Genomic DNA, 24,384 nt, shown 5'->3' on the forward strand with positions numbered 1-24,384 from the left:
TTTTTTTAGACAAACAGCAGATTCTTTTAAGGTTCCTGATATAAGCCAAAGTAAAATAGTAAAACCATAATAATGAAAAATGAAACGAACAAGCTTCAAGAGAAATGAATATAGATCAACGTCAAATCTGTCCTATGTCCTAGGTGATTTATGTTGCAATTTATTTTTCTGACAGCAGATGTCGCCAAAAGGCGGAAGGCTGTTCACAACCGGAAATGACAGACACAATGAGTCACGAAGAAGAAGTTTCGAGAGCGTGCGAGGCAATAATAAAAAGGCAGGAGTTGATGCTAAGCTAAATACTAAAATAAATCTGGTTTTAGGTATTTTAGAAACCAGTGTCATAAAGCAGCCGAAAGATAAATAGCGACCAACACTGCCTGCGTTATATAAGTTCGCAGCACCTCTCTGTTATCCAGATATAAATTAGTTAGCTAACGTTAGCCGAGCTGTCAGCCGGTGTGAGACCCCGGGATGTCAGTTCACTTTGAAGAGAGGAGCGGAGTCGTCCCCTGCAAAACCCCATGGGGGTCCTGGTACCAGACCATGGAGGAGGTCTTTGTCGAAGTCGAGGTTCCTCACGGGACGTCAGCCAAGGAGGTGAAGTGCCAGTTAGGATCCAAGAACATAGAGCTACACGTCAAAGGAAAGGAAATATTCAAGGTAGGCTGCTGAAATGATCTTTATGGCATATTCCTGTAGAATAATAAAGAGGAAGAATTGTCTGCAGCTGGTACTTTAGGGTTTATGAAGACAAACTCCTTCCCAGGCATCCATCATGCCAAAGGGCTAATATAAACAGGTTGCAATATAGAGTTTCTACGCTGTTTTCATGCATTATTAGGCTAGAAGAGGTGTGTCAAACTCACTTAAGTTCAGAGGCCACATATGATCTCAAGCAGCTGGACCAGTAAAATTATAGCCGATAAATTATCTGTCTCTTTAATATTTGAATTTTTGAATATTTAATAAGTTTTTAATTTACTCAGTGTCATGTTTGTTTGTTTGGGTTTTTTTTTGCTGTACTTATCTCTCTTACTGTGCTGTTTTGTTTTTCTATGTTTTTAATGTCTTTGCTTGCGTCTTGTTTTACTTAAATTTCAGCTTAATTCTGTCCTCCTGTTTTACTCTCTGTTATTTTCACTCCTGGGTATTCTGTTGTTGTACTCTTCTGCTTTGTCTGTCAAAGCACTTTGTAAACTTGGTTTTTGAAGGTGCTGTATAAATAAAAGTTATATTTAAAAAAAGCGTGTGTGTGTGTGTGTATTTTTTCTCTTTCTATTAGTGCAGTAAAATTGTAGTAAAAGTGCTTTTTTTTTTTTTTTTCCAATATTATGACTCAGCTTCTCATTTGTACATGTACATTACAACTTACAGATTGCAATGAACCTACAAAGGCACAAAACATGTAGTAACAGGTTGTGTTGTTAAAAGTGTTGTTAAAATTCTGCTTATTTTTCTTAAGAAATTTCAAGCTGTTCACGATTGTTTAGAATATTCACATTATGTGAAAGGACAGTTTTTAGTTGTAATCATTTTCATTGTGTAATTTTACTTTATTCACGCTAAAACAAGAAAAAGATAAAACACTGGAGTTGTCATCATTTATATGTTTTAATTAAACTAATTAATTTAATTAATATTAATATTAATTATTTAATTAATCTGTGGCCACTTGACTAAAATGAGCTTGACACCCTTGAATTTTAATATTTTTGGTGTAATTTTTTGCACTTCACAAATTCATTTTGTGGGCTGGATTGGAACCTTTGGCAGACCTGATTTGGCAGACAGGCCATATGTTTGACACCCCTAGGCTAGAAAATAATGCTTTTCTTCTTCAATGCAAATATGATTCATTAAGTAGCAGATTATAAAATGATTTGTCTGTCTTCTCTGCATTATTCTCCTCCTCTGTCAGGGAAAGCTGTTTGGCACTACTGTGTCTGATGAGGCTACGTGGACACTAGGTAAGTCTCTTTCTTCAAATTAACAGAGCTGCTATGGATGGACATGTACACATATCAATCTAATGTCTTGTCTCTGTAGAGGATAAATGTCTTATCCAGATTGTCCTGATGAAGGCCAACAGAGAGGCAGGGAATTGCTGGTCCTCTCTGTTGGAGGGGGAGTACTGTGCAAATGCCTGGGTCCAGGACCAGATGCAGAGGAAGCTCACATTAGAAAGGTTCCAGCGAGAGGTGAGCATGTGTGCAAATATTCACTTTATTTTTATGTCTATAGCCAAATATTAACAGAGATTTCTCTCAAAGGGCTTTATAATCTGTAGAAAATGCAACATCCACTGCTACGGTGGCCCAGAGGTGCAACAGGCCAAAAAATTACCCACTAGACGAAAAAAATTATCTACTACAAGAAAAAAAAGAGAGAACAGCCTAAAAAAATTATCCACTAGATGAAAAAAATTATCTACTACAAGAAAAAAAAGAGAACAGCCCAAAAAAATTATCCAGTATAAGAAAAAAAAAGAGAACAGCCTAAAAAAATTATCCACTATAAGAAAAAAAAGAGAACAGCCTAAAAAAAATTATCCACTACATGAAAAAAATTATCTACTACAAGAAAAAAAAAAGAACAGCCTAAAAAAATTATCCACTAGATGAAAAAAATTATCTACTACAAGAAAAAAAAGAGAACAGCCCAACAAAATTATCCACTATAAGAAAAAAAAGGGAACAGCCTAAAAAAATTATCCACTATAAGAAAAAAAAAGAGAACAGCCTAAAAAAATTATCCACTAGATGAAAAAAATTATCTACTACAAGAAAAAAAAGAGAACAGCCCCAAAAAAATTATCCACTGTAAGAAAAAAAAAGAGAACAGCCTAAAATAAATTATCCACTAGATGAAAAAAAAATCCCCTATAAGAAAAAAAAGAGACCAGCCAAAAAAATTATCCACTAAAAGAAAAAAAAGAGAACAGGCAAAAAAAATTATCTACTAGCCCAAAAAATTATTCACTATAAGAAAAAAAAAGAACAGGTGAAAAAATTTATCTACTATGACAAAAAAAAGAGAGCAGCCCAAAAAAATATCCACTATAAGAAAAAAAAAAACATCATCCACCTTTTCAGTTACGGGGGCGCTGTTTACCCGAAAGATGCCTTGCTTTAAAATTAAGACCACCACAAAAAATAAAAGGATAGGCTGAAAAATTTCAAGGCTTTCGGCTAATGTGGCTAATGCTAAGGAAGTACCCTACCGGAAGTGGAGGTCGTGCGCTAAAAAATAAAGTTATTTTAAAATATAGATATTTACATTAATATAGTTTGCAAAGCAGTTAAATGATTAAATACGGTTCCAGTGTCTGCTCAAGGTTAGGCATGGGCGTTAAATGGTTAAGGTTAGGGTTAGGGTATGGTTGGGGTTAGTTTTCAGTGGTAAATGGCCCTTGTGTGCACTGTGTGAAGGTTCGTTGCTAAGCTAATGCTAACGCGAAAAGTTGACGGCAACTTTGTGTTATTTTATTTTGAGAGGAGGAGAAGAGGCGCTTCCTGTGGAGCTCCACTATCATGGCATCGCCCATTTGTTTGCAGGTAGACCTCTCCTCCTCAACTCAAACGGAGTGTCTTTACTAACACTAGATCAAGAAGGACATTTTGTGGAGATAAAGATGTGTGCCGTGGTACCGCAGTGCCTCGGCACCTGGCAACGAGCTGAGCTGTGGTACCGAGCCATGGTACGCGGTGCCGTGCTGGGGTACCTGGCACCGAGCCGTGGTACCGCGGTACGTCGCGACACCAGCCGAGGTGCCTCGGCACCTCGTGGCACCAGCCGAGGTGCCGCAATATGCACTCGCTGTCTCTCAACAAATGGGCGATGCCATGATAGTGGAGCTCCACAGGAAGCTCCTCTTCTCCTCCTCTCAAAATAAAATAATTTTAGAACTTTTTGTAGCGAATATTCAACAAAAATGATACTGAATGTCAGGCAGTTGAACAATTCAACACTGTAATCACACAATTGTTTACTCGCACTGGTAGTTCACAAAGTTGCCGTCAACTTTTCGCGTTAGCATTAGCTTAGCAATGAACCTTCACACAGTGCACACAAGGGCCATTTACCACTGAAAACTAACCCCAACCATACCCTAACCCTAACCTTAACCATTTAACGCCCATGCCTAACCTTGAGCAGACACTGGAACCGTATTTAATCATTTAACTGCTTTGCAAACTCTATTAATATAAATATCTATATTTTAAAATAACTTTATTTTTTAGCGCACGACCTCCACTTCCGGTGGGGTACTTCCTTAGCATTAGCCACATTAGCCGAAAGCCTTAAAATTTTTCAGCCTATCCTTTTATTTTTTGTGGTGGCCTTAATTTTAAAGCAAGGCACCTTTCGGGTAAACAGCGCCCCCGTAATTGAAAAGGTGGATGATGTTTTTTTTTTTCTTATAGTGTATATGTTTTTGGGCTGCTCTCTTTTTTTTCTCATAGTAGATAATTTTTTTCACCTGTTCTTTTTTTTTTTTTTCTTATAGTGAATAATTTTTTGGGCTAGTAGATAATTTTTTTTTTTTGCCTGTTCTCTTTTTTTTTCTTTTAGTGGATAATTTTTTTTGGCTGGTCTCTTTTCTTTCTTATAGGGGATTTTTTTTTTCATCTAGTGGATAATTTTTTTTAGGCTGTTCTCTTTTTTTTCTTATAGTGGATAATTTTTTTAGGCTGTTCTCTTTTTTTCTTGCAGAAGATAATTTTTTTGTCTAGTGGATAATTTTTTTAGGCTGTTCTCTCTTTTTTTTTCCTTATAGTGGATAATTTTTTGGGGCTGTTTTTCTCTTTTTTTTCTTGTAGTAGATAATTTTTTTCATCTCGTGGATAATTTTTTTAGGCTGTTCTCTTTTTTTTTCTTGTAGTAGATAATTTTTTTCATCTCGTGGATAATTTTTTTAGGCTGTTCTCTTTTTTTTCTTGTAGTAGATAATTTTTTTCATCTAGTGGATAATTTTTTTAGGCTGTTCTCTTTTTTTTCTTGTAGTAGGTATTTTTTTTCGTCTAGTGGATAATTTTTTGGCCTGTTGCACCTCTGGGCCACCGTACACTGCCCTTTGGATATGGAAGTCAGATTTACACATACTATGTACTATGTAAGGGATGTATAAAATATAGATGAGTGATGATTAGCAATTAGGCACCATCAGGGACAAGACCCGGCCTTCACACTTTTAGCCACGGGAACCAAGACAAAAGGACAGGATGAATAACACAGGTGCATGTCAAAAAATTAGAATATTGTATTTTGGTTTTCATAACTGAAGTCAAACATTTGTACTTATAAAATGAATTATATATTTGTTGCACATTAAGTGAAATATTTTAAGTTTGATCTTTTTTAACTTGATGATTACAGCTCATGAAAGAACTAGTATCTCAAAATATTAGTCATTCATAAGATTGATAAAAAGAAGCATCTATAATACAGAAATGTCAAACTCATGAAAAGCATGTTCATTTATACTCTCAATACTTGATCATGGCTCCTTTTGCACAAATTACTGCTTCAGTACGATGTGACATGGTCCAGGTTGCTTTGCTAGTGGCCTTCAGCTTATCTGTTCTGTTGGGATTCATGTCTCTAATCTTCCTTATGACAATATGACAGGTCCTCTATGAGGTTCACGTCAATCGAACACAGTGATACCATGGTCAGCAAACCAGTTCTGATTAGTTCTGCGCTGTGGCCAGGTGACACAGCGCACCTGACAATGCAGCAGAGTCCTGTATGGGATTTACTTTAGTGATGCGTGGGGTCTTTTTTTTTTTTTTTTTTGCTCACTGTGTGTGCGTGAGTGACAGAGACAGAGTGGAGCTGAATGACAGCATCAGACAGGTGTAAGCATCCAGGTAAAAACTGGAGAGTTTATCACCATGAAAAGGCCTTCCAAGCCCTTAACTGCACAGTTTAGAAGAGTAGAAAAGAGGAGAATGAAATGTAATCCAATTACAGAGGTATGTAACCCTTTGTAATGTTAAAAAACATTTGATGTTACTAGCTACAGCTAGCTGAATTAAAATGAAGCAAAGTTGGCTAATAATAGAACTGTAGATGATTAAGATATGAGATATCTGCTAAGGTGTGGTTTACTGATGATGGACTGGCTTATATATGTTTATAAGTGGTTTATATATGTTTCTATATGGTTTCTATATGTTTCTATATGGTTTCTATATGTTTGTATGCAGTTTACTGCTGGTTTATATATGTTTATATGCGGTTTACTGTTGGTTAGCTGGTTTATATGTGTTTGTATGTGGTTCACTGCTGGTTAGCTGGTTTATATATGTTTCTATTTGGTTTACTGCTGGTTAGCTGGTTTATAAATGTTTCTATTTGGTTTACTGCTGGTTAGCTGGTTTATATATGTTTCTATCTGGTTTACTGCTGGTTAGCTGGTTTATATGTGTTTTTATGCGGTTCACTGCTGGTTAGCTGGTTTATATATGTTTCTATCTGGTTTACTGCTGGCTGCTTTGTGCATCTCCTCTCATGCTTCACACATTTTCGCATTGTTTTCATGTAAGTGATGTTGTGTATGGATCACCCCCTCCCGCAGGGATTTTATACATAGTACTGTACATGTGTTTGTGTCTCTGCTCAGTCAATGAGCCGCCCTAACCCGATCCCCAAATAAAGTGTCCAGGGTAACCCACTGATCCGTGCCTCACTAATTTCTTTGAATAGGATGATGAGGACGATAAAATATATGAAATAACTAAAACTAATACTAAAACTAAGCATTCAGAAAAAAACGATAATAAAAACTAGCCAACCTGCTCTAAAAACTAAATAAAACTAACTGAATTAGAGAAAAAAAGTCAAAACTAATTAAAACTAAACTATAATTAAAAATCCAAAACTATTATAACCTTGCAGGTGACAAGTCCTGCTGGAGAAGAAAATAATCCCCTTAAAGGTTATCTGCAGATAGTAGCATGAAGTGCTCTGAAGCTCCTGGTAGATGCTTTGTTGACCTTGGACATGATAAAACACAGTGAACTAATACCATCACATGACACCCCAAATCACAGACTATGGAAACTTCATACTGGACTTGTAAGCAATGTGGATTCTGTGCCTCTCCACTATTCCTCCAGACTCTTGGACCTTAATTTCCAAATTAAATACAAAATTACACCTTAAAAGAGTTAGGTTTTTTTTCCTTAGCCCAGGTAAGACTCGTCTGAAACTGTCTCTAGTTCAGGAGTGTCTCAACACTAGGAATGGGGCACTTGTAGTCCATTTCCTGGACTCGTCTTTGTGTTGTGACTCTTGATGCACTGACTGCAGCCTCTGTCCTTTCCTTCAGTCAGTTTCTTCTCTGTGGTCATCTCTGTTGCTTGTTCACATTTTCCTACCACACTTTTCACTCCCAGTCAACTTTCCAGGATTACACTTTTATCCAGCACTGTTTTTAACACCAGTTTTCCATAGCTTCAAAACATAAAATGTAAACCTATTCACCACATTCTGGTTTAACTTACTGCTTACTGATTCTTTAGTTTTATGTTTCAGGACACTGGTGTTTTATAAAACAGTTTGACCACAATGTGATGTTATCCTTAGTAAAAAATTTGTAAAAACACTGAGATTTATTCTTTAGGTAATGAAATTTGGTATTTAACGTCTTTCGTTATTTGATTGTATCTTACAGCTGTGGGAGACTTTCATCACCAATTTTTCATCAAATGTGTAAAACACGAGTCGTAGCCTTAGTATCACAAATCCGTAAGCCTTTCTGTGATTACTCACCTGAATCTCTTCCCTCACAGTGAACAATTTTTAAGTGTACTCCACCATAAAGAATCCATTTGTTTACAAACAGCCGTTAAGTCAGTCAGGCATTTTCGGAAATTTGTCATGACATGCAACATGGGAAGCAGAGCTATGAGCAGCCGCAGTAGCAAGAGGCAATGAAACCATTTCAGATGCTGCAGCCATAATGCGCATTACGGCTGCAGCATCAACAAACACAGAAACGGCTCCATTGCCTCTTGCTACTGCGGCTGCTCGTAGCTCCGCTTCCCACAATGCACGTCACGACAAATTTCCGAAAATGCCTGACTGACTTAATGGCTCTGTTTGTGAACAAATGGATTCTTTATGGTGGAGTACACTTCAAAATTGTTCACTGTGAGGGAAGAGATTCAAGTGAGTAATCACAGAGAGGCTTACGGATTTGTGACACTAAGGCCATGACTCGTGTTTTACAGATCTGATGAAGAATTGGTGACGATAGTCTCCTGCAGCTTTAATCTATATGATCCAACTTTCCAAATTTGGTACCCAGCCCTAATGAAAAGCTAACTCTGACTGACTAAATATACTGAACACTGACACTGATTTTAATAGGTTGAGGGTTTTTTTTTCAGTCTTGTATTTACACTGTCTAGTTATGCACGTTATACAGTATATCAACTGAGACATTTTCACCAGATTGTACAGGAATATAATTGCTCCTGCTGAATCCACTGACACTTAAACTGATTTCACTTTCTTTCAGAATCCTGGATTTGACTTCAGTGGTGCAGAGATTTCTGGGAATTTTGCAGGAGGTGGTCCAGATTTTTCCAGTCTGCAGAAATGACAGAGGCCGTGATGCCTGACTCATATTGGATATGTGCTCCTGCCTGATCAAATGTAAAGGACCTCATGACATCAACAGTGGATCCATCAGATCTTTGGAGGTCTAAAGCGTTTGCCTTCAGAACTTGAATATTGGATAACAAGTTGTATGACTCGTTTTTAGCAAGTGCTCTCATGTGACTTTTCTTGGCTATGAAAGACTGCCAAGAAACTATATGGAAGACTGAAAGTCTGTTATTTGGACAGATTATAACAGCTCATAGGATGAAGCATTTGAGATGTGTTCAGAAATGCGAAAAACGCAGTACTGTTGGCTTTTCAATAAATTTTATTGAAAGGTACAAGGACATAGGTTAACCAGATGGTGTACTGAATTCGACAATTTGAGTCTGAGAACACATTGTTTTGTTACTAAAGTAAATTTGTACTACACAGGGAAACTGGCAAAGAGAACACCATACAGATTCTGAACCGCATTTCCACAGCAATGACCAATTATTTAGTGCTCTGCATAATTGACAGATGAAATCAATTAGTACGTGTGGTGCTTCACTGTGTCCACAAATTAAAAATCAGTGAAAACAACTCATCTGTAACCGCTGATCACAAAGCTGACATTTCAGCTCAGAATATAGAGTAGCCAGAAATGACAGAATCGTCACTAGCTTCACTTCACTGGAAAAACCAGAGCTCCCTCGCTATAAAAAAAAACAAAAAAATCACCTTGGGTAGGAGTGTGCATTCAGGACAGCTTAGCAACCTAGGGTGGGAGTTAAGGATTTTGGGCCCGATTTCTTGGTTCCATTTTAGCTGTTCGCAAAATCCTTCTCCCTCCTCTTCCACATGGTGGACTGAGGACCTAGGTGGTTCTATACTTATTAGCTTAAAACCAGCAACCCGTTCCAGGAAATACCAAACACCTTGGTACGGATTAAACAAGAACATACTGTACACTTGTGCAAGCAACTCAACCAGGAAAGTAAAACCGGATGGTAAACCTTTCTGAAAAAGTATTCCTCTCTGTGATGGGCGCTGATGAAATACAGTGTGCTTAATGTATCTAAATCAAACAAAAATGCTAACATTTCTAGTTTTTCTTTAAAGAACACCATCATCAGTGATGAAGATCTGTAAAGAAAATAAGTAGACTTCAAATGAGTGACCTTCCTGAAAGCTAGTCATCATTCACAGACTTATTTACTGCCAATCACAAAATTAAGCTGTTTAGGAACAGCTTTTGTTTGCATGCAAGGTCACTCAATCAAAGCCTGACATTTTAACAAGCTGACTCAGGTATGGTGGGGAGATGGGTGATCTTATAGTAGCTGTGCTTCAGCTGGCGTGCCGTTCTCCCTGAAATAGTCCAGCGGAGTCTCTGCCTGATTGGTTTGGAACATTTAGTGGTGGCGTATTCAGTCAGGCACTTCCCAACCAACTCCCGCATGCAAACCAGGTCCCCATCTTTAATCTGCGAAGAAGAAAGCAGCACAAAAACCAGACTGTTACATGCAGCTGTTCTGGGAAAAGACTACCTGAAAAATTATGCTTTGAATTACTAGGAAACCAGTCCCACAGCTTTTTAATTAATAATTTACTTACATTCATCTGCTGCTGCAAGCTACTCAGGGCCTCAGATATTTTGTCACTGTGCTCAGGGTCATGTTTATCCCAGGCCTCAAAACACACCAGAGCTAAAGCAAGCAAAGAGGGCTGCAGAGAAAAAGATGTGCCGCTTTATTAAAACCATGAAAGGCACTGCTCCAAATGATGAGTGGACAATGTTAAAAATATTATTTTCTCTTAAATGGTCTGCAAAGTTAAAATACAGTATATCACAGTTGAGAGGTGTGCATTGGGACAAGGGAGCATCATTGGGTGTTCAGTTACCATGACACCAAACTACAAATAGGTCATCATTTATAAGAGACCACTTACTGTGACCTACCTTTATTTTGGAGAAGACAAATGAGCAGTGACATGCTTTAAGCTGAGCCTCCAGTCTCTCAAGACTCAGGATCTTCTTACTATAAAAAGAGAAATGCTATTAGTATCAGCGTTTTAACTTTTCATAAGATGCACACAAGAGACTCTCTAGATGTCTTGGCTACTGACAGCAGACTAAAACTGAGCTAACAAAACAAAGCCATCTGAAAGGTACTTCTACCTCTGAAGCATATTAACATTGAGAAGGTTTAAACTAGTGCATTTTGAAACAAGTTGTCACATAATGTCTTGATGTTTCAAATGAGACTGTGCCTGTTGGCCCTAAAAAAATATTTTTGTCTAGTGTTCTCTTTAAAGCCAAATATGAGAAGACATATTTTAGTAGGAGTAAATATAATCTTGTTGAGTCATGACTCAGCCCTGCAGGTTGATGTGACCATCTGTCCTTACCTCTCAGCATCGAGCTGCTCCTGGATGTGACTGTGAAACAGGCGGAGAAAGCGAAGGGCTGTCGGGGCTTTCACCTTCCAATAGAGCTTCTCCATGATGATCTTCTCCATCCTCATCATGTCAGACACTGTAAAGCGATTCTGACTAATGCGGATCAGGTCATTGGCTAGAGGCACGTTCTTCTCCTCTTCTGAGGACTTCACAGCGATGTAGAAGCAACACAAGCCCACACATGACAGGTGCTTCGGCTGAATCTGTTGGTGAAAAGGTTAAGTTATTCGAAATATAGTGAATATAGGACAGTCACCAAAATCAATCTAGGGTAGTATTTTTTACAAACCTTCATAACAGAAAGGAATCGATCCAGCAAGCTGATGGCCAGTGAGAATGTCTCAGAACTGAAACCAAAGAACCTGGTGAGGGAGAGCAGGTCCTTCACCTCCAGCTCCCTAAGTCTGGAGGTCATCCTGAGGCCGTTGTCCTGGGCGCTCTCAATGAGTCTTAGGCCGGTTAGTTTTGGCTGGTATCGGCCTTCGAGATCCATCAAAGATTTCAGCTGAACTGCAAAAGGCAGTGCTCCAGGTCCTACTACTGTGTCAATCATCTGTACAGATATAAAAACAAACATTAAATAACCCTTAATATCGCCACATCTTGATAGGATGAATATGAACATAAGATTCCTTTACAGCTCAGAACGACTAACCACTAATATAAGACTTATAAACCTTGATGGAAAATACTGTCTCCAAAGACACTCCTGTCTATGCTTTTTTAATTTAGTTTAACTTCCAAATGTACATTTATCCAGTTACTAAAGTGAATGATGGTTTGATTTCAGACATACAACACCTAATCCATTTTCAGTTCAAATTTTCTTAGGGAGACAGGGATCATGGTTACTCTACCATCCTTTAAAAATCCACTATTGGTAGACCTTTTCTGTAACCTACACTTGTATTTTGCTATGATGTAGACCATCGTTTAGTGAAACAACATTTTTACTTCAAATATAAAATTTACTTTTATGATATCCCATGGTTGGCTCAGATTAGCACAGGGGAAAGTAGATAAAATGTGTTATATAGAACTCAATTGAAATTCATGACCGAGAAGAGAATGATATTCGGGGTAGTTAGCCAGTAGTAGCTGAGACATGTTAGAGCTTCCAAATATGTAAGTTAGTGAGTCAGTAACATGACTTCCTCTGCCAGCTGTCACTGAACTGGAATCAACTGGAGCAGACGGTGTTGTACAACAGACCCACAACAGTAATACGTCTGAAAAGTTCTAAATAATCTATGTAATATAGTTTTGAGCAAATGATGGGCTAGTACCAGACCTTGCCGTAAATTCTAACCATGTTTAACGGACAGTTTGATGGTCAGGTTAGAAACCGGGTCTGTTTTTTGTAGAGAACGGGCCTCGTGAGAATCAGGGCAGGACCTGCGTCATGTCGGGACATGTCCCTGCCATACAAACAAACGGAGAGCTAACATGCAACCCCCTGACGCCAAGCTGAAGTCTGATAACATACTGGAAACTGGACAACTACAGCCGGCTGTCATATTTTAACAACATAGAAGAGTGGGAAATGATTTAATATGGTTTTACAATGTTTTAAGAGAGCTAAACTACAAACTAATTTACGTTAAGTTAGCTACGAGCGCTAACGCTAGCTAACGACAAATTACTTGTACCAACAAAATACGTTTATTTCTTGACAAAACTGACAAACATAAAACACATTTAACAGTAAAATGTTACTGATGTTAGATGGGTTATATTAAAAAATAGGCTTTAGGTTGACTTACCTTGGATCAAGTTGGGCTGTCTTGCGTATTATGAAGGAAAAATGCAGGGGAAAACAATCTTCAAACGCGCAAAAGAGGCGAATGAAAAGGAGTTTAAAACACAAAAAAGTGTAAGTATGAACTTCCACTACAGAAAGTTTTAAGCATAGGTTAATTTCTGCCTATGCACACCCCCCTACCCTTGGCGTAAGGCGACGGGGAAAAGGGCAGTTTAGGTATTAATGGAAGAATATAACCAAGCCCATGCCCAAACATGGTGACATCTCATTGGTCACTGATAGACGTCATTCGTAGTTGTGATTTTTGGTTGGATATGTTTCCAGTCAGTTAATCTTAAATTCCACCCTCTGCGAGCTGCTGAACCAATCACAGGGGAGGAGCTGAGATACGGTCGATGCGGGTCCGGGTTTATTACCGTTTTTAGGTCATATCATATTAAACGACTTCACCCAAAAAAAGAGTTTTCTTTAATAATCAAACGAGACTACTAATGATGATGACAATCGGAATTATTACAGTCCAATAAAACACGGAACAGAGACACCTTCATAGGAATATGAGACTATGATAAATGGAGAAGACCTTACCAGCAATAACTGTTTTGCCTAAAACATTACATAATCATTTGCTTGTATTTATCTACCTGACATTACCACCATAACATGACCTGTTAATACCGCTGCTCCTCTTTTTAAAGGGACACCTGCTGGCAAGTGTCTGGAACAGTCTGGAAGAAACCTGAACCTGCTGAGTAGAGCACACTACAGTCCAAATCCTGCTTATTCACTCCCACTTTTCTATCAAAAATGAATGATAATGGAGACATCAAAACACATTTTCAATAGAGTTAGTCTTTATTACAGCAGAATATACAAATCTGAAAGTATGCCTCCACACACTCCCCATATAGATCTGCTGACAATGACAGAAATTAATTTTGAATTAATGGTTATTTTTTTCTTCTTTTTATTCACAACATCAGCTTATATATTTTTTCTGACTTCATGAAGTACATATAACTGTATTTTGAACAGAAAATAAGAGCTACTATGTTGATATGATACGGTACCTTTTATATCAATAAATATATGATTTGTAATATAATTTTTAAAGTGCTTACTATAAATCATAAAAGAAAGTACAATCCGTTTAAACTAAAACAGCCATCTCATATCATCTTATGATGATAAATCACAGTGTAATTTGTCATTAGTCAAAAGAAAGTATAACATGGCAGATGACAGAAGCACAGTTAGTACAAAAACTAAGGTTTTGGCAACGTGGGCTTTTAAGAAATATGGTTAAGAGCCATGCACAAACCATGCTACAGAGCTGCTTAAGAGCTACATAAAGAGAATTCAGCAGACATGGAAGACTTCAGATGACTCACTTCCATGGATGCTGGTGCATCTATATATAAAACTGTTAATTCACACTGTAAAAAGTAATACACGTTTTACACTTGATTGTTAATCTGCGATCTTTTGACGTGGTAGAAAGTCTTCTAATTCAAATTCCTTCCTGAGGTTAAGGAGCACGCAGAGGGGAGACTAAAGAAGCTATGAGAAGGGGAAAAAAAACAGTGCATAATTTATTAGAGCAAACCGATATGTATTAATAAAGATCACTTAACAGGTTGCAACTTCGGTCAAATGGTAATCAAGTTCAATGATAGTTTTATGTTTGTAGCCACTAACTGAAACCAAAACCAAAAGTAAAAGTGGATTTAAATGGAGAGAAGTGAAATTTAAAAAAAAAAAAAAATAATATGGCAGTGCTGTATGTTATGAAGGCAAAAGGTGTCATATGAAATACTTAATGTGGAGTCCCAGAGAGAAGTGAATATGAAGGAGCACAGTTAACCAACAAATGAACTGATTTTCTACTCAGTTTTGTATTGTCATTCTTTATTTGAAAGCTAAATATTTGTCCTTTTATGTAAAACAGTATGAATCAAATAGGTATTACCCATTTTTATTATTTTGTGTAGAATGGTTAGACTAATATTAGTTGACCTAAAATATACTAGGAATAATGATAATACAAAACATATAGATTCCAATATGTACATTTTTTTAGATATTCTTTAGCAAAAGAAACATTCTTCAGACCACACGCACTGTGATTAATTTAATCCAAGTTAACACACAATGTAACTCCTAACTATCAGTTCAGTCAGTAACTGACAGTCTCCTGTTTCTGTAAGACTCTATCAGAGCCTTATTGGCAAACAGAGACTTTACAACAGTACATGAACACACATTCATGGCAAGAACATAAAATAACACAAGCTACATGGTATGAAAACAGTCCATGGACTTGTTATTTTGTGTCTAGCAGAGTCAGCATTAGGGACAAATTAAATAGACAGAGCAAAGCTACCATTTAGATCCATAAATACACAGTGGCTTATCACATTATTCAGGCTCACATATGTGCACAGTCACTGAGTCACCGAGTCTTCACGTACAGTGTCACTAAGTCAAACATGACAGACTCTTTTTTCCCATGCTGATCACTGACACATTCCTGGTTTCTCTGGATGTTTACGCCATAAATCAACTGAAAGGGGAAAAGAAATAAGACAAAATATGGCTAAAAGAAAAATAATGGAGGACTTGAAATGTGGTTGAAAACAAACAATGAAATGGATGAAATACAAATAGAACAGTGATTGGGTTGACACATCAACATTTTGCAGTCTGCAGGTAACCACACACCAACAACTGAATGAGTTTAAAAACACAAACCAATGTCTGGAAATCAAGACACACAATGACTGGACTAAAAATCTAATCTTAAAAAGAAATTGTTGGAATTGTTTCTTAACCTGATCACACAATGAGATGCATAATACTGACATATCCTGATATATGAAGATGTTGTGTATCTATTTGGTGTGTATACCTGCTCTTGGTTTTTAGTAGATAATAATGTATTGTGGTCACTGACATTTTCTGTCTTACTAAATTATTTTTCAGTTAAAAAATGCATAAAACAGGCAGTGCTTTAATTCTAAAAGCATTAGTTATTTATAGTTCTCTATATTTACAGTGTTAAAATATCATATCCTCCTGAGACCCAGTAATGTATTTTTGTCCGTAGGGGACAACTGTTTCACAGCTTTATTGAAAAAAAAAAAAAAAAACACCGTCCACTGCAAAGGACATTCCATAAAAATTTTAAAAATGCACCTGAAAAAAATGTTCCATTGTGCCATTTCCAATAAAGGCAATTATTTAATGTGAAAAAAAAAAAAAAAAGAAAAAAAAAGCCAAAACTTATTCTTTCCTGGGTCTCAGGAGGATATAATGCAACCATCTGTCCATGACTTCTGTTTTGAAATCACTCTCAGACTATTGAAATCTAGTCTATTTTCAATTGAATTCTTTTTTTTTTTTTTAAATCAGTATTATGTGATTGACATGGAGGATAATTATTTTAACTACATTTAAGAAGGTGATTGTTCAATTATAGAACATTAATATGGGTATGGGCATACCATAGGACATGGTCAATTCATCTAGATTAAAAACACCAAAATCAATCATTTTGAAAATGTGTGAATTTACGTTTAAGGATAATTTTTAGTTTTAGAACAGTTGTTATAGATAATCTTATTTTTATTTTATATTGATGAAAATCCTGTCATTAACTCTCGAACTGTCAATTTTTATATCTCCAAAAGTACAGGCTCTTATTAGTGCTCACATAATCCATTAACGAAAGTAACTGCACTGTGGTGAGTTTTTATCCTGTCACCTTTGTTTTTATTCTGACACCTTTGTGAAATTTTTGGCTATGGCTACTTCTATTGTTGTTGTTGTGCATGAATATTTTGGGCATATGAAAAATTTTCTCAAAATACATTTCCACCTGCAGAAATTATTATTATGCGTCTATATGTTACATTAGAGCATCATCCACATTGCACATGGTGTGAGCATCGGTGAGACCAGTCGTATGTAAACAGAAGTGCCCCTGCCTGAGATACAGTCTGGCAGGTCAGCCTGCAGAGACATAAGCATCAGGCTGTGTCATGCAAGCTGTGACCCTTCCTACTGTGTCTGGGCACACAGTGTCAGTCTGAATCTGTCCTTGGATCACTTTCTAAGCCAACGTGGCTTCTGGGAAGATAACACTATCTCATTAATCACATTCTATGCCTCCCCGCCCTGTCCAGTCAACTCCACAAAGACTAGCCGTAGAGAATAAATGTCCATGGCTTTTGAGAATAATTTCTGTTTGACATTTAACTTGTGATTCTCCAATAGATTAATAAATCATCATTTTCCTGCTATTTATTAACAATAAGATACACTTTAAAGCCCAACCCAAAGCTTAAACATACTTCTTGAGCAGCCACACAAATTAAGTACAAACCTCCAGAAAAGCAGACTTACTTCTTCTTGTCTTTGTCCTTCTTAAAAGGCTGTGAGCAGCCTTGGAGAGCCTGGCCCATCAGCGTCTCTGCTGCAACCTTTCTTCTATTGAACGCATTCATCTCCTCCTCCAGTTCTCGTCTTTTCTCCTCCAGGTTCTTCTTCTCTTCCTGGTGCATCCGTTTGAGCTGCTCAAACCTGTCATGAAGCTGGAGGTGATGTTGGGACACAGACGCTGTTAGACATACTCCAAGTGCTATTTCATCAGTGAGAAGTTATTTATAAGCTGAAGTCAATGCTCACCTCTTTTTCTTTTTCTTTCAGCTCTGCTTCTGTCTCTTTTACTTTGTTGACAAACATCTGTCTCATTTCTTCCTCTTTGCGCTGCAGCTCTACAAGGAATTCTTTCCTTTTGGCCTCATAGGTCTCCTGAAGGCTGAGGATCATCATAAAAGCAGGTCAGCTTAAAGCCCTATTTCCACCATAAGTATAAGGATGAGGCATAAGCTGAAACCTGATGTTTAATATTTTAGGCTCAGTGAGTCATATTTAGTGACATGATCTAGTGGTGAAGTTGCAGATTGCAACCAACTGAATCCCTTCACCCTTCCACAACAGTGTCAGTTCTGTGCTCTCTAATTAAAGTCCTATTAATGTTGATCCACTGTCAAACATGATAGGTTATGGTTAACACTGAATTCTACATGCTACAAAACAGAAAGAAAACAGAAGAGGTCCCTTTGGAGCTACTACAGAAACACGGCAGTGCAACATGGTGGATTCTGTGAAAGGTGACCTGCTCCCTTGGGAGATATAAATGGCTCATTCTAAGGTAATGAAAACACAACAATTCTCATTTTCAAGTAATTATACACTAATGAAAACATAATTATGAATATTATATTCCGTTTATGCAATTAGAGCATCCTAAATCCTTCTAAATTTTACAAACTGAACCTATAATACAATGTGTTTTATCACACAAACTATGTAATGATGTAGGGATTACAGTTTAAACACTTCTACTACATTTACATGTAATTGTCCGTTTGACTGAACCACATGAATGTTGTTTGACTGAAAGCTAAAAAGCTGAGGAGAATTTCATGAGGCAAAAATAACACAACACCGATTAAATTACACTAAATACGATAATGAACAAATTAATATAAACTATTTCAAAAACATTGAAAACACATATATTTCTGATTGTCTCAGATGCTCAGTTAGAAATTATTTCACTACATCCTCTAGACATGGAATCAGATGTGTACCAATAAAGTCACATTAGAAACAACCAGAGTTATTTTGGCTCATCTAAATGGCCCCAGTACATTACATTACCACTACCCTTAATTTCACCTGAACGACTGGCTGTCTGGGTCTGTGTCCTTGAAGCCCATCTCTTCCAGCTTGCAGCGACGGTAAAGTTCATAGTGCCGGGCATGTGTTTGCTCACGGAGATCCTCCATATTCACACGCAGTAGCATCTCTCTCAGCTTCACAAAATCGCAGTGATTTTCATTCTCCACTGAAAAAGAAAGATTGTAATTGGTCTGTGCACATTATGCTAATAAAAAACAGCTTTACATAATGCTTACACATACTGAAAAGCTAAAACTGGAGTTTGACTACATGTGTTTGAACAGAATTTTCTGCTGTTCTGAGGACTTTTTTATGATGCTTATAATTGTGAACTGGATTCAGCAGAATCAGACTCACCCTGTACTGATCCCAGGGGTACAGCCTTGCTTTCACCATCTTATTGCCTACTTTAACGTCGTCTACACTTCCAACCACAGCAAAAGGAAGATAACTCTGAAACATAAAGGACTGGTAAATCAGACTGTTTCTGGGAATTTGGCTTAAAATAGGAAAAATGCAAATGTGATAGCAAAGCTGAGAGTCTCATTACAGCAGCGTATGACTTTCATCACAAATTTTTTTCCAAATTTGTAAAACCCGAGTGATAGCCTAATTATCACTAATCCGTTAGTCTTTCTGCGCTTACGCACCTGAATCACTTCCCTCACAGGGAACAACTTTGAAGATGACTCCATCATAAACACAGTGCACTTGTTTACATAACAAACTGAAATGTCACTCTGGCCTTTTCGAAAATTTTGTCACGAAATAATGGGAATTCCATGCAGGAGCAATTTTGCTGTCTCTTTGTGAGTGCTGAACCCAAATGTCGCCTTTACCTCCAACCACCGACTATACTCATTCTTTAAAAACAAACCTGGTGGACTGTATAATTTTACGTTGTAGCGATCTGGCTCATTTTCTTGCTGAATCTGTGAGAAACCCCTTTCGCTCGGTCGCCATTCCCACAATGCACTTCACGACAAAATTTCCGAAAAGGCCCGAGTGACGTTTCGATTTATTATGTAAACAAGCGGACGGTGTTTATATGTTCACCATAAGGCAAGTGATTCAGGTGCATAAGCACGGAAAGATTAATTAGGCTATCGCTTGGGTTTTACAAATTTGAAAAAAAGAAATTGTGATGAAAGTCATACGCTGCTTTAAGTGTTTATAAAAAATAAGGAAGAAAATTAACATTCATAGTAACTATTACAAATCTTGGCCTAATAGCAGCTCATTTTATTGTCTACATCTTTTCTCAAGACTGTGGCTGATGGTGTTTTGATACTTGCAAAACCGTCTTGGTAGCTAGTAGAATTAGCTAATGTTGGGTCTGCCTAAAGTTCCATACTTCCATACTATGTACCACACTGTTGCCCATAAAGTTGGAATAAAATATTTTTACCTCTTCTCATGAAGTGATTGCTAAAATGTGATTTATTCTTGGTAGATAAAGTCTAACTGGGTAAGTAAGTAATCATTGCACCCGGTCAAAGGTGAATACTGATGTGTATAAATAAGAATAAAAGAAGGAATGTAACTGAAAATAAAATCATTCCAACTTTATGGGCAACTTGTTTATATGCAACATGAAAACCTACTAATTATCATTTCAGTATGGAATTTCAGACACTACCCATTGCTGGGGCTCAATGTATTAACAAATAGCACTAGCTAGTTAGATAATCTCCAATATAGTCTAACAACATCCTAATAATGTAGTTACATCTAAAGTAATGTTAATGGTAGCTGGTTAATTTGGGTGGGACAATTGACTAGGATCTTTTTATAACTAGTCTGTAAATATAATTATGTGACATATCTCTAGTATAACTATTCCCACTTCAACACCAGAATGACATTGTTTGGAATTATGATTTGTTTTTGTAGCTCAGACTCATAGCTAAGACTATATTGTATAGTTAGAAGCCTATTGTGTATCTAGGTTACCTTTATTTGACACATGACAAAATACTCCACAACACACTGTCCATTAAGGACATATGCATAATGTGTTTGCTCATGTGTATGACTCACATTCATGGAAGAGTTAATCTCTGCAACAGCCTCATCCTCAGTTGGAAACTGATATATCTGCACTCCATTGCTGACCAGCTCACTCATAATCTTGATCTTTAATTTGTCTAGTTCACCCTTGGATACCGTGTCTGCTTTTGAGATGACAGGGATGATGTTCACCTTTGCAAAAAGAAAACAAAAACATGTACATAAAAGTGAGGCAAAAATGTAGAAAATGCAACATTAATTTTGAGAATACTCAATTCTTCAAATGTTATAAGTCACCTTGCTGTCCAGTTTCTTCATTGTGACGAGATCCAGGGACTTCAGGGAATGTCCAGTAGGAGCAATGAAGTACAGGCAGATGTGGATTCTCGTATCATGGTAGTTATACAGAGAGCGTTTTATTTTAAGCTCCTCCTCAAGATACTTTTCAAACTGGGCATCAATGTACTCAAGAATGGGTTTATAGCTGCAAAGAATCAAAAGACATCCATACACATGAGCATTATTATTTAGTCACACATACACATCAGAAATGAGTGCATTCCTTACACAAACATGTCTGAATCATTGTTAAAAACGGTGAGTCAGTCTTACAGCCAAGAATGCCTTCCTTTTAAATTGCCTGCTGTTGAGCATTCAAATGTCTTTTAAGAGTGCATTCGTTCTACCAGTCATCCCCTTATTCATTTTCTTCCCTTTCAATTCACACGGCAAACTCCAGCCAGATTTCTCTCTCTCAGTTCTGTACTTTGTAAGAGCACTGGCTGAAGTGCCAGAGCAAGAAGGAAAATGATTAATAGCTAGTGCTTGTCAGAAATCTAGCAGAGAGAAATCTCTATTGTCAGCTCAGACAATTTCTAAAGATCAGTGTCAAATAGCTGAATTTTTTAGCAAGTAGTGTCATTTATATTTTTTCTTCTTCTTTTATCAGTGTCTGTGCCCTGTTTTTCTGTCATATCAGACTACACACACTGACCTTGGTGGAATTGAAAGAGTAACAGCTGTTTACAAAAAATCACTACCTATCCTCTTTGTTGATCTGGTCTCCAAATCCAACAGTGTGCACCACGGTCAGCTTCAGGTTGACGTTGCTCTCCTGCAGATCAAATGTTTGGGGTCGTAGCTGCACCTCACTCTCATAGTGGCTGGCTTCTTCATTTTCGAATGTTGTATTGAAAAGTGTGTTCATTAATGTGGATTTGCCAATTCCGGTCTCACCTGAAAAAAAAAAGGGGGGAATGAATAAGTGATGCACTGATGCTATAAATATGCAAAATATTATAGATTATTAATATTCCCATTTGGTGTTCTGACATACCTACACAGAGGATGTTGAAGCAGAAACCCTGGGCAACTGATTTGCTGACCAGCTGATCTGGAAGACTGTCAAACCCCACATGACCTCCAAGCTCCAGGTTGCGCTTTTCTTCATTCTATGTCATTTTGAGACAGAAAAATGAATATGTCAAAAATTAATTTCTTCTTGCTCTTAACCAAGATTTTATGCATAATAAAAATAAAATAGGCCCGATCCCAGATTTTTTGAAGAGTGAAAGTTGGAAAGAGTTTGGCACAAAAGTCCTATTGTAGTTTGTGATTGCAACTGGAACAGAGACCTGAGCCTACTTGCTTGGATATCAAGGTCACTGTCACTGAATCCAAAATATCACAATGTAATCGATGTTGAGTTCATCTTGGGTTTCTTTGTTGGCCTTCATTTCACCTGATTTTCTCAACTGACGGTCATGTGACCACACATTTGCACAGTCTTCCCTGCCTGAACAGACACAGATTGGTCATTTTGTCAGGTTCACCCGTGCAGACTTTTTATTTACTTACAGCTCTAGAACCAGTGTTGGGGAGACTTAAACTACATGTAGTTGAACCAAATAGTTAAACTACATTTTGCTGTAACTTGCTGATAGTTAAATTGCATTCATATTTTGTGCCGCGTCAAGTAGTTCAAGTACTTTTTGCGTAATTTTTTTAGTTTAACTACTCAATTTGCAAACTACAATTTTGGGCAGCAACACAAAATGAAGAGGTTTTCTCAGATTTATTTTTTCATTCATTCAGTCATCATCTGAACCTGCTTTATCCTCACTAGGGTCACTGGAGGCTATCCCAGCTACTTATGGGCAAAGGCGGGGTACACCCTGAACGAGTCGCCCGTTCATCGCAGGGCTGACACAGAGACAAATGACCAGTTACTCTCACATTCACACCTATGGGCAATTTGGATTTACCAATTTACCCATCAGTGCATGTTTTTGGATTAGATTTATTTTTTGTTAAATAAACCGTATTTCACCATTGAACGCAAAACAGCCCCTTTTTCTTTCATCCTGAATTGCTTTGAAGGCATGATCATGTCATGACAGCCAACTACATTTCTCCAGGGGTAGAAATGTAGTTTGTTTGAACTACTACCATGCTGAACTACTTGTAGCTCTACAAGCTAAGTTTGCAAAGTAGCTTCCCCAACAGTCTAAATAAAGACATACTACCACCAAATTATTACCTCTGTTAAGAAAAAACAGGAATAAATAAAACAGGAAAGCTTGTCTAAGATAAGTGTCTAGCATGTATCTGTATTATATAACTTTAAGATTTACCAAAGTATGACCTCAATTATTGAACACAGCATAAATTGTTCTGCTATAAAATATGCTTTTGTTCATCTTGGAAGGCTTTGAGCATTGATTTCTCATGGCATTAGAGATAAAAGAGTATGAAATCTTGTACATAATACTAAATATAGCCTATAGGAATGAGCTGCCATGCTGGGATTTCCTTCCCCCCAAAACCACGAACACCCCGGGACTCTGGCAGCTTGCAAAAGCACAACATGAGGACCAGGATGTGTTCAATGCAACAATCATCCGTTTCTGTGTGTGTCTCCCTCTCCACTCACACAGATACACAAAGAGCTCTTTATCTAGATGTTATTTCACAGGGTGGGAGGATATCCAAGCTGCCCTGGTACCCACACAACCCCCTTCACAGTTTGACAAACACATACCCAGCACCATAACTTAACCAAATAGCCCATCCTTGGCACCTCAGCAACGCACTGACTCAGTAACAGCCACCTTAAGATGAGATGCTATTTAAAGTGACATGTTACTATAAATTACATGTTGTGATGACACATTTTCGCTGAGCAATGCCATGCTGAATCCTAAGGGGCTAGCCTCAAGAAGCTGCTACTTATGTTTATCCTCTTAACTTGGCCTGTGCTCGCCTTCTGTCCTGTGTTTCATTTTTTTCCTCTTATCCTGTCCATTCAGCAGACCTGCACACCTGCTACAAGTGTTGACACGGTAAACACAAAGTACTGATGATGCACAGGCTTCTTGCTGCTTCATGCTGAGCAGCGCGTTTTGGATGCAGAACTTGGATGCTTTTATGCGCATACATACAGCTCCTCCAAACGTGGCGACGCGTAATTTCTCACTTAAACCTAAATGTAACGTCTCGATCGCGTTGACTGTAACACAACACACCGTCTTTACACCGCAGTGATGTTGCTGCATTCCCGACACACGTTCCACCACACACCTGAACGGCTTTATTCCTATTTGTTTAGCGCAGAGACGGTTTATTGTACTGGTTCACCGCAGGACGCGCAGACTGCAGATCTGCATACTTACAGCGAACACATCCACATCATTGGCCGCCATCGTCAGAAGTGGCTGTGTGCAGGAATGATGTGTCTTCTTCCAGACCTGCTCCACATCACACGGACACAGACAGACTCACACTGCTTTCAATATGGCCACTTGGAG

At 37.7% G+C, this 24,384-nt stretch overlaps 3 protein-coding genes across 4 annotated transcripts; 1 reads left to right on the plus strand and 2 right to left on the minus strand.

The window, feature by feature from the left end:
* The first annotated feature begins 230 nt into the window (after window positions 1-230).
* On the plus strand, window positions 231-9,322 carry nudcd2 (NudC domain containing 2). Its single transcript, XM_030144836.1, has 4 exons — window positions 231-663; window positions 1,922-1,970; window positions 2,050-2,201; window positions 8,531-9,322. Exons 1-4 carry the CDS (start codon window positions 475-477, stop codon window positions 8,612-8,614), a joined length of 474 nt encoding a protein of 157 aa, XP_030000696.1. The 5' UTR covers window positions 231-474; the 3' UTR covers window positions 8,615-9,322.
* ccng1 (cyclin G1) lies at window positions 8,924-13,044 on the minus strand. The gene is made up of 6 exons (XM_030144830.1): window positions 12,822-13,044; window positions 11,348-11,611; window positions 11,008-11,261; window positions 10,559-10,637; window positions 10,213-10,323; window positions 8,924-10,081 (listed from the first exon to the last, which is right to left on the minus strand). Exons 2-6 carry the CDS (start codon window positions 11,609-11,611, stop codon window positions 9,890-9,892), a joined length of 900 nt encoding a protein of 299 aa, XP_030000690.1. The 5' UTR covers window positions 12,822-13,044; the 3' UTR covers window positions 8,924-9,889.
* Window positions 13,045-13,652: 608 nt separating this feature from the next.
* Window positions 13,653-24,384, minus strand: LOC115426696 (septin-8-A-like). Of its 2 annotated transcripts, none has more exons than XM_030144838.1 (10): window positions 24,250-24,384; window positions 21,915-22,029; window positions 21,619-21,814; window positions 20,876-21,062; window positions 20,609-20,770; window positions 18,922-19,021; window positions 18,566-18,734; window positions 17,507-17,639; window positions 17,225-17,412; window positions 13,653-14,380 (listed from the first exon to the last, which is right to left on the minus strand). In XM_030144838.1, the coding sequence occupies exons 1-10, from the start codon at window positions 24,277-24,279 to the stop codon at window positions 14,326-14,328; spliced, it is 1,335 nt and encodes a 444-aa protein (XP_030000698.1). In that variant the 5' UTR covers window positions 24,280-24,384; the 3' UTR covers window positions 13,653-14,325. The 2 variants fall into 2 exon arrangements, with proteins under 2 accessions (XP_030000698.1, XP_030000699.1); XM_030144839.1 differs by lacking the exon at window positions 13,653-14,380 and adding an exon at window positions 16,654-16,831.

This window comes from Sphaeramia orbicularis, chromosome 10, assembly GCF_902148855.1.
Source record: "Sphaeramia orbicularis chromosome 10, fSphaOr1.1, whole genome shotgun sequence".
In the NCBI taxonomy this organism is placed as follows: Eukaryota; Metazoa; Chordata; class Actinopteri; order Kurtiformes; family Apogonidae; genus Sphaeramia; species Sphaeramia orbicularis.